The sequence below is a fragment of the Zalophus californianus genome, chromosome 7 (genome assembly GCF_009762305.2).
Source record: "Zalophus californianus isolate mZalCal1 chromosome 7, mZalCal1.pri.v2, whole genome shotgun sequence".
NCBI lineage: Eukaryota > Metazoa > Chordata > Mammalia > Carnivora > Otariidae > Zalophus > Zalophus californianus.
In genome coordinates, this window is record NC_045601.1 from 110,106,923 (window position 1) to 110,125,209 (window position 18,287).

Sequence of the window (18,287 nt, forward strand, 5' to 3'; positions counted from 1 at the left end):
AGGCAACAGAAGTGTAACTAATAGAGGGGAAGTGGAAAAGCAAGCATGAGGATTCAGAAACAGAGAACCAGACGGGGACCCAGAGCCTCCGTTTGGCAAAGCAGAGTCAGAGCACTCCGGGGGCATGTGATCTTGAGCCAGGCCCAGGGGAACCCCGAAAAGACCCCACTGAACCTGAGGTCCGAGGAGCCAAGAGAAGCTGGAAGAACCAAAATGAAGGGATGAAGCTGTCCAAAGTCACTGTGAGACTTTGTGGGGAGAAAGATAACTCAGAAGCCCTCTGGAAACCTCTAGGAGTGGTCCCTGAGCTGGACAGTGTTCTCTGGCCTGGCCCCATCAGTTTGGGGTGCTGGGGCTCATATAGGAAAGGGCCTACCTCCTGCTGGAGTGCTCAGCATGCTTTAGAAGAGCACCATCCGATTGAACTCTGGGACGGGGCGGGGGATGCTCGGAGGCTGCCCTGTCCCATGTGGTAGCCTCTAGCCACATGTGACTAGTGTGACTGGGGAACTGAATGTTTAATTTGATTCAATTTTAATTAATTTGAAGTTAAATTTAAATAGCCACATGTAGCTACTGTGTTCGGTGGTGCATATATAGAACATGCATTTCCTTCACCTGCCCAACAAATGTTTTTAAGGGCCTCCTTTGTGCCAAGTGTTGTTCTCAAGGCTGGGGAAATATCAGCCAACAAAACAGGCAAAAAACCCTGATCCCCAGAAGGAGAGCTGAGATTGATTCTATTGCAAGGAGAGAAAGATAATTAATAGTAAGCACAGTAAATAAGCAAATGATAACATCTTTCAGGCAATAATAGTGGAATGGGGGGAGGGAATGGAGCAGAGTAAAGGGCATGGGGGAGCCAAGATAGAGATGAGAGGAAGCCCACCATGTTAAATAGGAGGTCAGAGAAGGTAACATTGGAGCAGAATTAAAGGAGGTGAAGCAGTGAGCATAGGGACATCTGGAGGGAAAGCACTGAGGTAAGGGCAACTGCCAGTGCAAAGGCCCTGAGGCAGGAGCACCGTTGGCAGGTTTGAGGACTAGCAGGGAGGCCAGGTGCTGGTGCAGAGTGATCTGGATAAGGAGGAAGAGAGGAAATAAGAGAGGTGAGGTGCAGATCACATGGGGTCTGTAGGCCACACAAGGACTTTGACACATGAGACAAGCCTCACTGGGGGTATTGGGCAGAGGAAAGACTTGCTCTGACTGGCTTTTACAAGATCCTCTAGCTGCTGGTGCAGAAGAGGCAGAGGAAAGAAGAGCAAGAGAGTTTACCCAGAGGCCAGTTCAACAAGGGCTCTGATCACCCACCTGGCCTGCTCTCCTGAGGGCTGTGGGAATGGATAGTGGGGTCTTTGCCTCAGAATCTCAATAATCTTGAATGTGACTTCTTTACTTGCTGACAGGGTGAAGTAACTGTCAAGAAGACAGAGGGCCTTGGGATACCCGGGGGACTCTGTGTTCTCAGGAGGGGCATAGGCAGAAAGGGAGCGACAGATCCTGGTCCCTGGCCCCTGGCCCTGGTCAGAAGTTGATAAGAAGCTTCTGATTCTTGGAGTCCTCACTCAGTCACCCCAGCTCCATGATAATCTCATTCCCTGTTATCACTCAGAGCCATGCATTTAGGGAAGGCCAGCATCTGGCATGAGACACCAGAAGAGGGGATTCAACAGCTTATATTAGTAATTCCAGTAATTCTAACTATTCTCTGATCCCTAGACCAGAAACAACAAATACAGGACACAGGTTCTTCCAGACCCATACCACTCTGTCCCACTGAATTTGAACACAGCCTCAGAATCCTCCTCAACCCTGCTACCCAGCAAATACTCTGAGTTGGAACACAACACTGAAAATATTTACAAGCCTTCTAGAACCTGGCTCCTGGCTACTACTTTGGTGACCTCATCTCCTACCACTCTTCCTTTCCATCACTCTATTCCAACCATACCAGCTTCCTCACTGTTCCTGCCTTAGGGCCTTTGCCCTGGCAGCTCCCTCTGTGAGGAAACTGCCTGCAGATATCCATGTGGCTCCCTCAGTATCTTTAGACCTCACATAAGCCTCAAGAAGCAGCCAGACAACCCTCATGGCTCACCGAAATCCCATCTCTACCCCTAATTAGCTATGCAACCTTGGGGCAAGTCAGTTACTCTCTCTAAAATGGGAGTATAATTATGAAATTATTTCGGGGTTATCTTAAGCATTGATGGAGGTAATGTGAGAGTGCTGGATTCAAATCTTATCCAGGCACAAACGTTCTAAGAGACGTTGGGCAAAAAACTTCTCTGAGCTTCAGTTTATTTATCTGTAAAATGAGGATCATAATAGTATACCTCTTTCATAGAGTTGCCATTAGGATTAAATTAGTTTAATACATGTAGCATACTCAGAAGACCGTTTGACATATGGTAAGTGTTCAATAAATATCAGCTGTCATGGTAGTAACACATGTTTGTTTTTTGTTTGTTTGTTTGTTTTTTGTATTGCTGTCAGTTTGCATGACTCTAAGACTGGCTTGCTGTTAAAATCTGACTGCTCAATTCAATTCCAGGTAATTCAGTAGAGGGCAGATCATGCTCAGGGGACTGGCAGGCCTGGATTACAGCACTGGCTCAGCCACTGTCCAGCCCTGTGCACTTAAGCGGGTGACCCATCTGCCTGAGCCTCAGTCTCTTCATCTGTAATGTGGGGATAATTATTCCCACTTATACGGGCAGGGCACAGAACCAAAGAGAGCATGCTGGTCAAGTGCCCAGCATGTGGGAAGTGCTAGGTAAGTTGTATGCCAGAGAGAAGCAGCCGAGTCTCCCCTCTACCTGTCAGTTTGTACAGGGAAGCAAACAGGCCCCTCTGGGGGCTTGCGGGAGGAGGGAGAGGCTGGGGAGCCAGGGCCGCTGGCCTGTTTAATGAGGCTCTTTCATGTGCCCCAAGATCTCGCAGCCCGCCAGAGAGGTTGGCAGGCTGGTGGTTCTGAGAAGAGCCGGTAATGAGGGTGCAGAGCCGGGGAAGTAGAGTGGGGCAGCTTGACGTGGCTTCTGCAGATTAGTGCAGGGGCCCAGCCGGCAGCCATGGTGCGTCATGGATGGGCGGGGGGGAGGGGGAGGCACAATGTCTTCTTCACCTGGAGACACAGTCACCTCTGACTTCTACTACCCCTCAGGCCTCGCTGTCACCTGCGTGGTCAAGACAGGTCGTTGTACCCCGTGTCTGGCCGCAGAAGGGAGGGAGAATGTGGGGCAAGCAGTTCTTCTCTTTTAAGGTCTGGCCCAGGGGTGGCCCACATTCCATTTGCCAGAACATATCACTTGGATTCCCTTAACTACAAGGGAGACAGGGGAATGTAGTCTGGAGTGAGCCCAGGGAGGTGGGTAGTGGACTCTGGTAGTCAGCTCCCAGGCTTTGCCCTGAGGCCCCGGCAGAGACTCAGGATCTCTCCTGTTCCTGTTCTTGGATGCCCTGATACCTTTAATGGTAGCTATTAGGAAGGATCGGGCCTGGCCTGCAAGGGCACACGGGAGTCTCCTCAGAAGTGTCAGGGGACACGCGAGAGTGCCTGGGAGGGTTGAGACTGGGTGGAAGGGGAGCAGAGCAGTGACTAATATTGGGGGGGAACCAGCACCTTTGCACACCATCTGTATGTGAGCACTGACACCCCCCACCCCCCCTACAGATGCACCTCCACGCCTGCACTCACACTCCCCGCACACGTAGATACATGCATATCCATGAAGGTAGTCAGGAGGCCACTTGGTGAGCCTCAAGCATATAGAAAAACTCCTCTCCAGAAAGATGTCCTGGGGACCAGCCAGTGTCTGCAAGTCACCATTAGCCAACCATCATATTTAAAGAAGATTCTCTCCCATTTGTATAGGCCTTAACATTTAACCAAGCACTCTTTCATTCACTCAATTGTAAGGTAAATATTTACTCAGCAGTGGCTCTGGGCCAGATACCATGAGGCCCCTGTCCTCAAGGGAATCTTAGCCGCGCATAAACAGAGGAGGGCTCTAAGGCAAGGGTGTGCGAGGGCGGGGACAGCTCTCAGTGGCTCAGCGGGGTCCAACGTGACATCTGGGTAAGGCCCCAAAGGACACAGTCACCTGGTGGAGAAAGAGACAGGAGGCTTCCAGGAAGAGAGGCTGCTACATGCCAAGGCATTGGGGTGTCTTATGTGGGGAGTGGTGTGAGAGTCAGAGAAGGTGGCCAAGTGCTTCCTGAAGCTGGAGTTCCACCAGGCTAAGGCCAAGATGTGCTGGGGCTGATGTGAAGCCAGGACAGTCTTTTCCCGAAATGCAAGGGGAAAATGATAAGGTAGAACATTCTCATTATGGGAAGGTTACCTCCCACGCCACTCGGGATTCAGTCAGGAAAAATAAAAACACGCTCTAGATCTAAGAGGGAATTCAGTACAGGGGTTCAGTACATGGGCTACACAGGGGATGGAATTGCTGGGGCTTCAACCAGGGGGCGGGGAGGCATCACAGAGATGAGCGACAGCAGGAAGCCATAGCCCCCTGCCAGCTCACCCTGGGTGGGGAGCACAGGAGATGACATGACCAGAGCCAAAGATCCAAATCCATCTGGCAGGAACCAGAACCCCAGGAGCTGGGATCACAGAGGGGGGCCCAGAACCTGATGGGAAGCCACCAAATGAAGCAGAAAAAGAGGAAGAAATAGCTGGCTTCTCCCCTACCTTGGGCCCTCCAGCCTTCTTCCAGGGCCCTCATTGGCCAACTCTTCCCAGAAGCCCGAGGCCAAGGAGCCTGGGAACAGGCAAGGGAGCCTGGGAAATGTAGTTCCTCGGCACCCAGCGTGGGGACAGGTGAAAGGGAAGACAGACATGTGAGCAAATAGTCGGGTAACCAGTATGCTGCTGTGATTCCTTCCTAAACCTCCGGCATCAGCTGTAGACATCAGCTGTAGATTTGTCTGATAGTATTAAGTTGAATGAACGAATGCCAAATGAATATTAATAGGGGAAAAAGAAAAACAACTCAGAAGCAGCCACTTACGTTTGTTTTGTTTTTCCTGGGTAAGTGCTTGGGGTTGCAAGCTTTAAATTGTGCTTTAGAGCACATGAGCTTAATTAAATTTAACATGTTGGAGCAACTGAACTTAAAATAGCAATTCATGTTTTCTGCAGAGATGTAGCCTGTGTATGTGATAGAAAGAAACCTATCAGGATTTCAGGATGTGTCTTTCACAAGGAGGGCTGTGACCCAATGGTTGTGCCAGATATTGCCCGCTGACTCCCCAGATCCACTCCTCTGTGCTGCTGTGTGCCCTGGAGGGCTGACCAGTGTGCCGCCCTGAACCCTGGCCTTTGGTGGGGTTCAGCCATGGGGAGCAACAGGAGAAGATTGGGAGGAGGGAAGAGAGTGAGATCAGGGTCTGGTGATTGGGAAACAGTGTGGCTGCTACCAGCCCTGGGTTATGGCACATTCCCTGCAGTCCCCCATCCCCCAGTCTACCCCTTTGGAACAAGGTCCTTTGTAGGCAAAGTCTTTAATTACCCCTCTGTGAGTATGCCTTCCGCCCCTATTGGGCCCAGCTGATTCCAAGGTGTTTTCCTAAAGATTGTGGGCAAAGTGCATGGGTGGAGGGACAAGAAGGTGATGGGCAGCCTGGTTTGGGAGCCCCGCTCAGGAGCTTGGACTGACTCTTGTAGGTCATGGTCAGCCCTTGAGGAGTGTTTCAGTGGGTGAGGGGCATGGCCAGAGTTGTTTCAAATGGTGCGCTCTGGGGTTGGTGGTGCTGAGCATGGATGTGAAGGGAGCCCAGGCAGAGGCAGGGAGGCCTATTTGGAGGCTTTTGCGCTCCTCCACACCAAAGATGGCAAGGCCTAAGCAAAAGTGTGAGTGTGGAGATGGAAGACAGCGAGAAGTCCAGAAGGTAGAACGTGGGACGTGGATAGGAGTGAAGTGGGGCCCTGGGCTCTCCAGATCTAGCCTGGAGGATCAGCAACTGGTTGTGCTGGGGAGCATGAGCGGGTAGACAGGGCCATGTGGGCAGAGATGAGTTTGGTTCTGTCACTAGAGTTTGAATAGAGCCCATTTCACATGACTTTCTCGTGCAGTTTGTCCTTTTGGTTGCCCGGGGTGGGAAGCAGCCTTGCTTATGCCTAGGAGTGTGGGCTCTGAATACCCACGGATCCAGATCTGGTCTCAGCTCCCCCACTTCCCCGAGGGAAAGTGACAACTGCTTAGCTTCCTCCTTCCCTAAATGGGAATGATGATAATGACTTCTTCCAGGGGTTGTCAGGGGGGTAAAGTGAGATAATGTGCAAAACTTCCAGGCACAAGATTAGTGCTCACGCTGGTTATTATTGTTTTTGCTAAAGGCGGACTTGACTCTCAAGGCTGTTTGGAGCCAGCTGGCTCTGGCTTGTCCATAAGTACACACACACACACCCAGGAACCCGGAGCTACTTCCCTGCTCTTAATCCTGGGAAGAAGGCCCTTTCCTCTGGCCATGTTTCTGATGCACCAGTCATAGCGGGAAGCTTCTCTCAGCCCGCCCTCTCTCACCGCTGGTGCCAAGGACCAGCTCGCCCTATTGCACCTCTGTCAGCAGCACGGCCCACTGTGGCTTCATCATATTCTGAGCTGCCCTGACTTGAGCAGCAAAGGGGAGAGAGGCCAGGCAGGGTCCCGCACAGAGTCACCCCGAGGCCTCAGCAAAACGAGACAGTGTCTGAGAGGCGGGATGGCACAGTGGTCCCCTGAGGCCAGACTGCCCAGTTCAGATCCCAGCTCTGTCAGTTACTAGCTGGGCACCCCTAGGCAGCCAGCTTAACCTTTCTGTGCCTCTGGTTCTTATCTGTAAAATGGAGATGATGATTGCTATTATGAGTATTCATCCCGTTAAAGATCTCCGAGCAGTGCCTGCACACAGGAAGCCCTCACTCGACCTTAGCCCCCCTTCTTCTTTATTATTAATTAGCAGTAGCGGCAGTGTCTGCTTTCCAGACAACAGCTAAACATGGATAAGAGTTCTGGGCTCATGGTCCATCCCGTGTCCTAGGATTGTTGCAAAGATTAAGCGTAACACCAGATGTGAAAACCCCATCACAGAACAGGTGTTCAGTAGGCAAGCTGGCCCATCCCTTCCTCAAATGGATGTGCTCTGACATTGCACACACTCAAGCGGGGTGCTGGGGTGCAGTGGTCTGGGGTCAAATCCCAGCTGTGTATCTTTGCTTCTTAGCTCTGCCTGCCCAGCTGCAGAGCAAGGATCATGGTAGGGGCTGCCTCAGAGAGTTGCTACAGGACCAAGAGAGCTGATAGCCATAGGGCCCTGAAAATGGGGCCTGGCACACAGGTGACCTTTGGGGTTTGCTCCTACTGTCGTCACTGTTCTGGGTGTGGATTGCTCCTGCCTCTCCAACTTCTCTCATCAGCTCTGAGGGGGAATGAAGTGGGCTCTGCCCAGTCGGTGGCCCAGCAGGCCAGAAATCCTGCTGGTGGCGGCGTGTGAGCCATGGTGGGCTCTGAGCACTGCTCTAGGGAAGGGGTGGCTGACAGGCCACAGGCTGGGACAAGCTTTTCAGTGAGATGAGGAAACATGCCCTGTGTTTGTCACATGGTAAGGAGCAAACCCAGACTACGGACCTAGAAACCAGTGTTAAAGTCCAGTGGCCCATCTTAGCAGTCCCAGCTATGTGACTTCAGGCAAATCACTTAACCTCTCTGACTCTTGGCCATTCCTCTTCTGTGCCATGAAAGCACTAGTCCCTATCCTCTCAGGATTGCCACGATGCCCAGGTGAAACAGATAGACCTAAGGGGCTGGCCCACAGGCCCTTGCAGAACCCCCGCACCCCCTGCCCCGGCCCTGGCCCCACCTCCCCACCTCTCTTAGCTGTGAGCTGGGATGGGGCCGGGGACCAAAGTTTCCTCCACTGTGGCTTCCCCCTCCACAGAGCAGGCTGGGAACATGAGGAGGGAGGCAATGGCCTCTTGCACTGCCCACTGACGGGATGTCAATAAATGCCTGTCAGCTCCAATCCTGCGTGAGGGAGTTCCCAGGTGGAAGTTTGCAGGCTCCGGTATTTCATAGTTGAGATCTCAATTAAGCTGCCTGGTTCTGGGTTTGCGGGGTTGATGGGTGCTAATGGAGCCCTTGAGTAGTAGGGGACTGCAGAACGGAGGGCCCTTTGGGAGGAGGGGTGGTGGGAAAGGTGCAGAGGGATGTGGCCCCTCCAGGACGAGGTGACTATCTTTGCAGGAGTGTTTATGGGGTGACACGGGCATTGTCTCTGGAGAAACCACAAGGCACGATACCTGGATGGGGCCTTAGAGATCAGGGTGTGCGCCCAGGCTTCCTGAGGGTCCCAGCGAGAAAGGCCCAGGACAGTGGATGGGCCCCAGCATGGGAGACTGTGGCCCCACTAGACCCTCCCCTAAGGTGGAGGGACCAGTCAAGGCCTCCCCAAGCAGAGACTCTCTTTCCCCAGGCCTCTCTGGATGAGGCTGGCCTGCTATGCCTGCGAGGGAGGAATTATCCCTTCCCTCTGGGAAGCAGAATCGCCCTCCAGTCTTCATCATTGCACTGTCCCCCTCCCCTCCCCGCCTCTAGCTGTCTTCTGCTTAGACCCCTCCAGCCCAGTTTGCAGCAGCAAACATTCTCCTGCCAGGCCTGAGAAAGCCATTTGCAGAGGAGGATGGCGTGGGCTCCAAGGGCAGAGCCTTGACTGTGACTCCCCACAGTGCAGGCCCCAGGCAGGGGCTCAGCCAATGTCCATGCATCTCCAGGACACAGCAGGGGTGGATGGAGTCTGGGGTGTCTGGAGCGGGGACCCTGGCAGGCCTGGCTCCCACCACCTCCCAGAGTCTGAGGGAGACAGGGCGGGAGTCAGGCTGCAGGTCCGTTTGTCTAGACTGGGCTTCCGCAGGCTTTAACCTCTCTGCCTCTCCGTGTCTCTCCCTCTGCCCCTCCTGTCATCCCTCTCCCATCTCTGCCCGAGGTGCTCCCCTTCTTCTCTGTACCTGCTCTCCACTCCCCCCCCACCTCGTTCCCTTCATCTTCACACTCCTGATGTCTGTTTTTGCCTCTTCGGGGCCCTTGGGCATCTGGTCTGCATGCGCATCTCTCACTGACCCTCCCACCCCTGAATCTCTCTCTCACTGCCCTTTTCACCCCCACCTGTCCTTCTCTGGCTTCTTATGTGGGCCCCTCTCCTGTCCTTCTCTGGCTTCTTATCTGGGCCCCTCTCCTGTCCTTCTCTGGCTTCTTATCTGGGCCCCCCACCTGTCCTTCTCTGGCTTCTTATGTGGGCCCCTCTCCTCCCACCTCTGGGGCTCCTTCACCACCTCCCATGCCCTGTTTGTGTCCCCTGCCATCCCTTCATCCCTTCGCTTCCTCCTCCTCTCTCCCCACCCCTCCTGTCTCCTTGGTTCCTTTTCCTGTCTCTTCGCCTATCCCTCTCTCTCCTGCTCCACCTCATTCCCTCTGTGTCCGTGTGTCTGTCTCCCTACCGCCAACCTCTCCTGTCTCTGTCACTCTCTCTTTCTGTCTCTGCTGACCATCACCATCTAACCCCTCTGCATCCCCCCACCCCAGGATGATCCCAGCCTCCAACAAGGCCTTCGTGGTCAACAACCTGGTGTCAGGAACCGGCTACGACCTGTGTGTGCTGGCCATGTGGGATGACACGGCCACGACGCTCACGGCCACCAACATCGTGGGCTGCGCCCAGTTCTTCACCAAGGCCGACTACCCCCAGTGCCAGTCAATGCACAGCCAGATCCTGGGTGGCACCATGATCCTGGTCATCGGCGGCATCATCGTGGCCACGCTGCTGGTCTTCATCGTCATCCTCATGGTGCGCTACAAGGTCTGCAACCAGGAGGCCCCGGGCAAGCTCGTGACCACTGCGGTCAGCAACATGCACTCACAGACCAACGGGGCCCCGCCACCCACTCTGGCCAGGGCGCCCAGCGGGGCCCCTACGCAGGTGCCACCCAAGGTGGTGGTGCGCAATGAACTTGTGCAGTTCAGTGCCAACCTGGCCCGGGGCAGCGACTCCTCTTCCTCCAGCTCCCTGGGCAGTGGGGAAGCCGCAGGGCTGGGACGGGGCCCCTGGCGGCTCCCACCCCCTGCCCCCCGCCCCAAGCCTAACCTTGACCGCCTGATGGGGGCCTTTGCCTCCCTGGACCTCAAGAGTCAGAGAAAGGAGGAGCTGCTGGACTCTAGGACTCCAGGCGGGAGAGGGTCTGGGACATCGACCAGGGGCCACCACTCAGACCGAGAGCCACTGCTGGGGCCGCCTGCCGCCCGGGCCAGGAGCCTGCTCCCCTTGCCCCTGGAGGGCAAGGCCAAGCGTAGCCATTCCTTCGACATGGGGGACTTTGCTGCTGCAGCTGCGGCAGCTGGAGCGGTTGCCCCTGGTGGCTACAGCCCCCCACGGAGGGTCTCGAACATCTGGACAAAGCGCAGCCTCTCTGTCAATGGCATGCTCTTGCCCTTTGAGGACAGTGACCTGGTGGGGGCCCGGGGAACTTTTGGCAGTTCCGAGTGGGTGATGGAGAGCACGGTGTAAGCCGGGGGGGCCCTCCTGCCGCTCACCCTTGCAGGGTGGATGAAGGGGAAAGAATCTGTACTGGGAAGTCTTTGTGGAGTTACCATGGTGATGTTTACATCTAGGGACAGTTTCATCTCCTTGTCAACGCCCCCCCACTAACCCACACCACCTTCCAAGCCTGTCCCCCACCACCCAGCCAGGGTGTGCTCAGGGAAAGCAGACTCAATCGCTATAATGTCGGACTGAGCCCTGAGTGTTTGGAAAGGCGGACTCCCTCCTTTCTGATCACGAATGTAGCGTGTAAGCAAGCAGCTTTGGATTGCTTATGGTTCCAGCATTGTTTTTATTTCTTAATTTATGTTTCCCACTTCCCAGACTCCTCCTCTTCCTTCACACAGATCATGGAGAGTTTACTCTTCATGTGAGAGTGGGTTCCCAGCAGCCCTGGTAGTGGGAGATTATGGTCCATTGACAAGAAAAGGGAAAGATCCTGGTTCCACACTTGTTTGGAGGGAAGACTGAGGCATCCCCTGTCCAGACTCCTCCTTATTTCCAACTGTTCCCATGCTTGGGAGGGATGGGCAGCCACCTGTATACCTGACCCAGCTTCCTCTGCTCAGACATCATGCCCCACACCCATCACAGCAGCCTAAACCAGAAGAGTAACTTCCAGAACTTCTTATGTGTGGGAAAGGCAGAAGGGCTTTATGAGGCACAAGGGTATAAAGGGTGTTAACTTTTGGAGTTGCTGTAGGATTTTTACCTCTTTTGGGGGGAACCTGGGACCGAAAGTCCCCATAAGTATGTGGTTGGCCAAGAGGGCTTCTCTTGATGAAGCAGAGTGGGGTGGCAAAAGGAGCACTGGACTTGGAGTCCAAAGCTCTCAGTTTAGGTTCCAGAGCCACCACTGAATAACCAGCTGAACACATTGGGCAAGACCCTTTTTCTCTTTGGACCTCAGTCTCTTAATTCTCACACTACTGGATTGTACCCAGTCTTTGATTTCCTTCAGTTCTAAGGACTAATGAACTCTTCCATGACTCTAGATGTTATGGTCTCCAGATCAGCAGTACCAGCAGCACAAGCTGGTAGAGCATCCCTTTTCTTCCTACTGGACACAGAGGGAGAATTCTAGAGGTTTGGGAGGGGGAAACTGGAATCTTTTTAGAATGGTAGAGATTTGAAGTTTGAAGAGGTGTTTGCAATCATCTCATCCTTAACCCTCTCTCCCTCCCACACCTGCCCCAGAGTATAAAGGACTTGCTTAAGGTCGCACAGTGAGTTAGTGACCAAGTCAGGGCAGGTGCCAAGGTCATCTCCTGGGATGGTGTTTGGGATTCACTATGCTGTCTTCACCCTGGCTCAGGCATTTCTATGTCCAAAGTCCATCCCTTGTTTGTTCCTGAGGAAGGTGGCTCAGGGTGGGACATGGGGGGTGCCTTTCCTAGATGCCAGCTTTGAGGAGGATCCATCCATGGAAATGACAGAGGGCAATGGGAGGGGTGCACGTGGGTTCCTTTCTACCAGGGGATTAACTCCCACATTCCAGACCATGTCAGGAGGGGGCAGAGGACATGTGGCCAGGGAGAAACTGTTTTAGAAACATCTGGAGGACTTTCCCCTGCATCTCTCTCTGTCTCTCCTGGTCTCCGTCTCTTCTAGATCTTTCCTCACTGCCAATATACTACCTTTCCCTCAGTCTCCCCAACCCATTCTTTGCTCTTCTGAGCCTCTGTCATTGATCTCTAGCTTTTCTCCTGTTCTTTTCCCTCCTTCCACTTGCCAACCACATCACACACAATGTCCAGGTGAGTCCACTTCTGCTGAAGGGTTCTGATGGGCTCAGACCTGGAGCTGAACTGGCGGCCCCCAGCCCCACCCAGAACACACAAGGAGCTGGTAGGGAACTATCTATGCAGGATTGCCTTCTGGCTCCAGCCCCGGAGACTCCAAATCCCTCTTCTTTGCCCGTCTCCCTCCCACCCCTCCTGCCTCCTCTCACCTTCCCTCCACTTTCTTGTCTTCATTCTTGTTCTTCCTGTTGACCCTCTGCCTTGCCCCATCCCTTTCTGGTCCTGACAGTCATTAGCAGCCCAGGCTGGTCTCTTCCTAAGACATGTTAATTTTCCAGGCGAGTCCTGGGGCCGTAGCACAGGCCTTCCCCAGTCATGGTGGCAACCATGGAATTGGGTGACTTGAACGGAAATCTCTCCCTCCCTCCCTCCCTCCCTCCCTCTTTCCCTGCCCGAGTTTCTCTTCTCTTCTTTTCCTCCCTGCACCTTTCTCCTTCAGTCTTTCTAAATGTAGCCATTGAGGAAGTGACCCCAAATACCACCTTTTTGCCTTTGGGTTAGGACACCCAGAAGGAAATGGTGGACACTGGAAGGGGAGGACCGGACTGTATATTCTGGTCAGTGCCCCGAGCTCTGTCATGACATGATGTGTACTTGCACTTGTGTTTGTCATGTTTCTGACTCGGAGTTTTGGAAAGCTACATCCGTGTGGTCAGAATATAAATGCCAACTTTCTTTGCTAAAAAAGAAATGTACAGTAAAATGTACAGTTTAAAAAACAGAACCAACCACACTTCTTGGGAGAGAGAAAAAAAGAACATTCTCATATCTGTGAATGTCTGCTGTTCATTTCTCTGGAAACTGCAGTTTTCTGAAGGTGGCTTTGAAGTGGCATTTTCTCTTGCACCTGTGTTTGTTACTGCCCAGTGGGAGCCTGCTTCCTGCCAAGGTCATGTATAAGACAGGAGCCTTCTGAAATAAGAGAGAATGGGGTCGTCCTTCTGGAATAAAGGACGGTAGAGGGATCTGGAGTGAAGCTCCAGGCGAAGAAGGAATGGTCCATCCTCAGCTGCCCTGACTGACCCACCTGGTATCTCATAGACCTGCCCTGCCTCCTTTTCCGTTACCGTGGCCACCACCACACTTAGCCACTAGGGGTGCACGGACATCTCCCACCCATCCTTGTTGAGCCTTGGACAACACTTTTTCAAAAGGCTCTTTTACTGGGGGAACTGGGACAACGAACCAAAGCATAAACCCAAGGTACAGAAACGAATAAACTTCTCTGGAAACAGCTTCCAACCCTAGCTACATCTAGTGGCTAGATTAGCGCTGTCCAATTGGAATAAAGTGTGACCCACAGGGTCATTTTAAATTTTCCAGTAGCTGCATTGAATCAAGTATAAAGAAACAGGTGGAATTAATTTTAATAATATATTTTATCTAATCCAATATAGCCAAAAGATTATTTTAATGTGTAATCACCATAAAATTATTAATAAGACATTTAAATTTGGGGTGGGTGGGGGGAGTTCCCCCACCAAAGTTTTGGAAATCAAGTGTGTGCTTTACACTCAGGGCACATCTCAATCCAGACTAGCCACATTTAAAGTGTTTGAGAGCCACATGTGGCTAGTGCTGGTCACCATATGGGACAGTGCAACTCTAGACAGAGAGTGATTGACTTGCCAGTGCACCTTTTGGAAGGGGAAGGAGCTAACAGTTATTGAGCACCTACAGTTTCCAGGTCCTGTGCTGCTACTAAACAGGCATTTCTCACAGCAGCCTCTCAAAGTAGATATTATTATGCTGATTTTACAGATGAAGGGCCTGAGGCCCAAGAGGGGTTAAGTAACTTGCCCAAGGTCACACAATATGTCTGGTCGCAAAGCCTTAGCTCTTTCTATAACATCACCCTCTATTCTCTCTTCCTCCCTTCAACCCATTATGGATTGTATTTTAGACTGATGGAAGTACTCAGATTTATAGCCTAATCTGGAAGCTCGTGGTTTGGCCTCAAGGTCTGGTAAAATTCTCAGAGTGTTAACTCCAGGTAAGGGCCCTTGGTTAAGTGGTTTCCTCTGACCTCACACTGGCCTTTTTGGCCTTTCTTAGAGGCCTGTAACACATTCCCTCCCCTGACCGGAAAGATTCCCTCAGGCTTCAGAAGGTCCTGCTCAGACCACCCTTGTGATCAGCCCTTCTCCTGGCCTGGAGACTTCTAGGAGATCCCTTGCTTCCACCCCCAGCGTCATCTAGTCCCCTGTGCCCTGAAAGCCTATGACTTCATCCCCGTAAGATAGAAAGCCTCAGACCAGCTCACTCCAATGACCAAACCCATCTTCCCACCACTTCCTGTTCCTAAATTCTTGTCCCTATCAGGAGAAGCGCTCGCCCACCCAGATCCTCTTTCTTGATTGAAAGAAGCTTCAGTTCTCTGCTCTTTGGCAGAGAAGAGGTAGCTGATACATGCTGAGCCCAGCCGAATTATGGGGTCATCCTTCTGGAATAAAGGACGGTAGAGGGATCTGGAGTGAAGCTCCAGGCGAAGAAGGAATGGTCCATCCTCAGCTGCCCTGACTGTCCCACCTGGTATCTTATAGACCTGCCCTGCCTCCTTTTTTTGGTACCGTGGCCTTTCTGACAAACAGTCCAACCCCCTTTCCCCAAATTCTTGATAACGACATTCCTCAGTTTCCCCTCAGAGGAGATGCTTTTCATTTTGCCATCATAACACTGTTGAAATTCCAAAAGAACTTACGCACATTTTTTTTTTAAAGGGATAAAATTTTCAGCGGGGTAAAAGGAAGGTCATTGTCTCAGGTTTCCCCCTTCCAAGACAAGTAGTAACTTTTCTCCCCAGGTCTCTAGGTACTGATTTTCCCAAAGCACAGCCCGGGTATTTCAGTGTCTTCTATTCTCTCTCTGTCTGCAATGAGGGTCTCAGGGCTTGAGCCAGCGAGGCGGGGCTTCCTCTGTTCTTAACAGCCACTGTGGCCTCTGCAAACTGCTGCCAGTAAGATCGACACACTTACTCAAAAGACGAGACTTGGCAGACAGCAGTCAAATCCCCACCACGCGGTTTTAAATAGCACACCTCGGTTCTCAAACCCAGCCACTCCCTGTGATGCAGTTGGCAGCAGGAAGTTTGTTGTGACAAGGCTTCTCCCAGGTTCTTACCTTTGCAGAATAGAATCGGACCCACCCAGGTTGCTCTCCCAACATCTACACGGAACACTGCTGTCTTAAGAGTTTAAAGATACCTATTTATTTCATTTCATTTCATTTCATTTTATTTCATTTTATTTTTTTGCTTTCAGACTTTAAACTGGAGATCTTAGTTTCTGATCTTTCGTGATCTCATTTAAGGTCTCCCATGTCACAGCCAGCCAGTGTTTACTACAAGGCTCAGGATTTCCCTTCCTCACAGCCTCTAGCAGAAGGAATTGCTATGCTTCCCAAAAGACCAAAGAGGGGAGCTGGCCTTTGCATCTCAAGCTATCCTGTGATGCCCATCATAGCCATGTAATGTCTTCTGACAGACCCAGCCGTCTTGCCCTATGTCTTTCTTTTGGATGCTTGGCATCTTCAGCTCACCGACTCTAAGCAAATGGGCCAAGATTGCCGGATCTTGCCTGGTTATTTTCCTCTTCTTGTTGGGATCCTTGAGCTTCTGGCTCCTTTAGCCAACAGTCAAATGTGCTCCTGGTGAATGAGAGCCACTATTCTCCCCCAGCATCTTGCACTGGTGTCTGTGTGGCTGGGGCAAGGAAGACCTCATTATCTAATCCTTTTCTGAGATGTCAGTGCATCCTGCAGGCACCCGCTTGGTTTCTTAGTGATGAGGGGGTGAAACTGGAATTTCACCCATCTCCATGGGATCCCCAAACCCCTCTGGCCCACAGCCAATCAGCCCACCAACCAGCCTCCCACGGCCCCAGGTCTCTGCGTCCAGCTGCCCGTCTGGTTAAGTGATGATGAGCACACCCCCTCTTCTTTCGCCACCTCCTCTGTATCATGTGTTCATTGGTGCTCCCTGGCCACCCAGCAGCGACTCAAGCAGGGGTGAGTTCGCTTTCCCTTGACACCCCCTGTGCTGTATTCGAGATGTCTCCTGTTCCCCAAACCGTAGTTACCTCTGTTAGCTGAACTTCCTGATACTGTTCCAACTTTCTCATGAAAAAAAACCTCAGAGCCTCAGGCCTCCATCATCGACTCGGCACACCCTGACAAGAGGCAGGTATCTCGTTCACTGTCTGAGAAGGAATGTTATGAAGAAGAAGAGAGTGAAGTCCTCGGTTATACCTAGTAATCCTGAATGTTTTCCTCTTGGGTTCCCTGTCACATTCTACCCATTCCTCCAGGGATCTCTTGAGGATACGATTCTGCCTGTCTACCCAGGATGGGCTAGTTGCCTTACTTACACAGACTAATTACAGGGAAAGTTTTATCCCTTCATTAGGTTGACACAAGATTAACATTTTCCAAGTGGATATTGAACCGCAAAATTAAATTGCTAATAATAGCTGACATTGAGATTTTCCTATGTGCCATGCACCATGCTAAGAGCTTGGTGTAATCTCACTTTATCATCAAAACAACACAATGAAGTAGGTATTATTATTAACATTCCCACTGGGGAAGCTAAGGTAGAGAGGAGTTAAATAACTTGCCTAACATCACATAGTTAGTGAGTGGCAGAGTTGGATAAACATTCAATAAATGGATTTGCACTGAAGTTACCCGCAGAGCTGCAGAAGCGAGTAGAAACGCAGTTTGCTGGGTTTCATGTCAAAGGCCTGAATCCTGGTGTGTGAACCTTGAATTTGAGAAGGCCAAGCCCAGCAGAAAAAGTGAGAGAGGTGGAGAAATCAGCGCCGGAGGATTCAACATACATTTGCTGACCTGCTGTGTGCCCCACACTGTGCCTGGTTTTAAAAAGAAATCAAAATAAAAGTGAAGGACACTGTGCATGCCCTTGAGGGCCTTACATGTTTCCCGGAGGGGCAGGGGAATGAGCTAGTTTCTAGATTTCTGATTTTGCAAAGATGGGTCCATTTTCATTTATTTCAAGATAATGTATAGCTTTGGGGAAGCTACTATCCCGGAGAAGATGGATGGGTGGATGGATCGGCCAGGGCCACAAGCCCCAGGTGGCACCTCTGGCTGGAAGAGTTCACTAGATTTTAAGCTTCAGAGAAACTCAGCATGGGGAGTGATGGGCTTTGTGCCAAATAGGAGCCGGGTCAGGACTGAAATCCTGTGCTGGGCAAGCAGGGGTGGATGGAGGCAACCAGCTGTCCTGGGGGGGCTTTAAGGTGGGGTGGGTGGGAAGTAGGATGGAGAGAACAAAGGAGGTCTGGAAGAGGGGCAGTTGCAGAGAACTGGGGGCGGGGGGCAGTCCTGACTAGCCCAAGGCAAGTGCAATCGTTCCTGTGGGTAAGGGGCCCTTCAGGGGGAGTTGAGCTGGATGCAGAGCCATTTCTCAGCCCTGGTTTCCTTTCTGATGAAGTATCAATGGTAAGTATCGACCTTGGTAAGTACGCCTGGGAAGTACCATGTAGTTCTATAGATTACACATCAGATTTGAAAAGGCAGAGTGATAACAGTCATTATTATTAATGATATGCATCGCTGAAAACATTAATATAAATTACAGGTAATTAGTGATAATATTAGGTATCTCAGACTCAGAGAATCTCAGGTCTGCCAGAGCTATTAGGGGCCATCCACTCTAGCCTCCCTCAATGGGTATTAGAATCTTCTGTTCAATAGCCATGAAAACTGTTGTTAATCTTATTACAAGCAAGATTGTGCATGATGAATTTCAGAGTTCACCCCAGGCAGGAAGTGGCTCCCCGTACTCCAATCAGATCAAGGCCTGATGGTTATGACTCCATATTCCTGGTGGGCTCATGTGGAGCCATCATTCCTGCCTTCACAAGAAATCCAGAGGCCAGACAGAAA

At 51.7% G+C, this 18,287-nt stretch overlaps 1 protein-coding gene across 1 annotated transcript in view; it reads left to right on the plus strand.

Annotated features, from left to right (window-relative positions):
* The window catches only part of LRFN2 (leucine rich repeat and fibronectin type III domain containing 2), a 176,917-nt gene extending 163,339 nt beyond the window's left edge, over positions 1–13,578 (plus strand). The window contains exon 3 of the mRNA XM_027602785.1: positions 9,567–13,578. Within this exon, the coding sequence (XP_027458586.1) occupies positions 9,567–10,545 (979 nt within the window). The 3' untranslated portion in view covers positions 10,546–13,578. The remainder of the gene's footprint in view (positions 1–9,566) is intronic.
* The last annotated feature ends 4,709 nt before the right edge of the window (positions 13,579–18,287 follow it).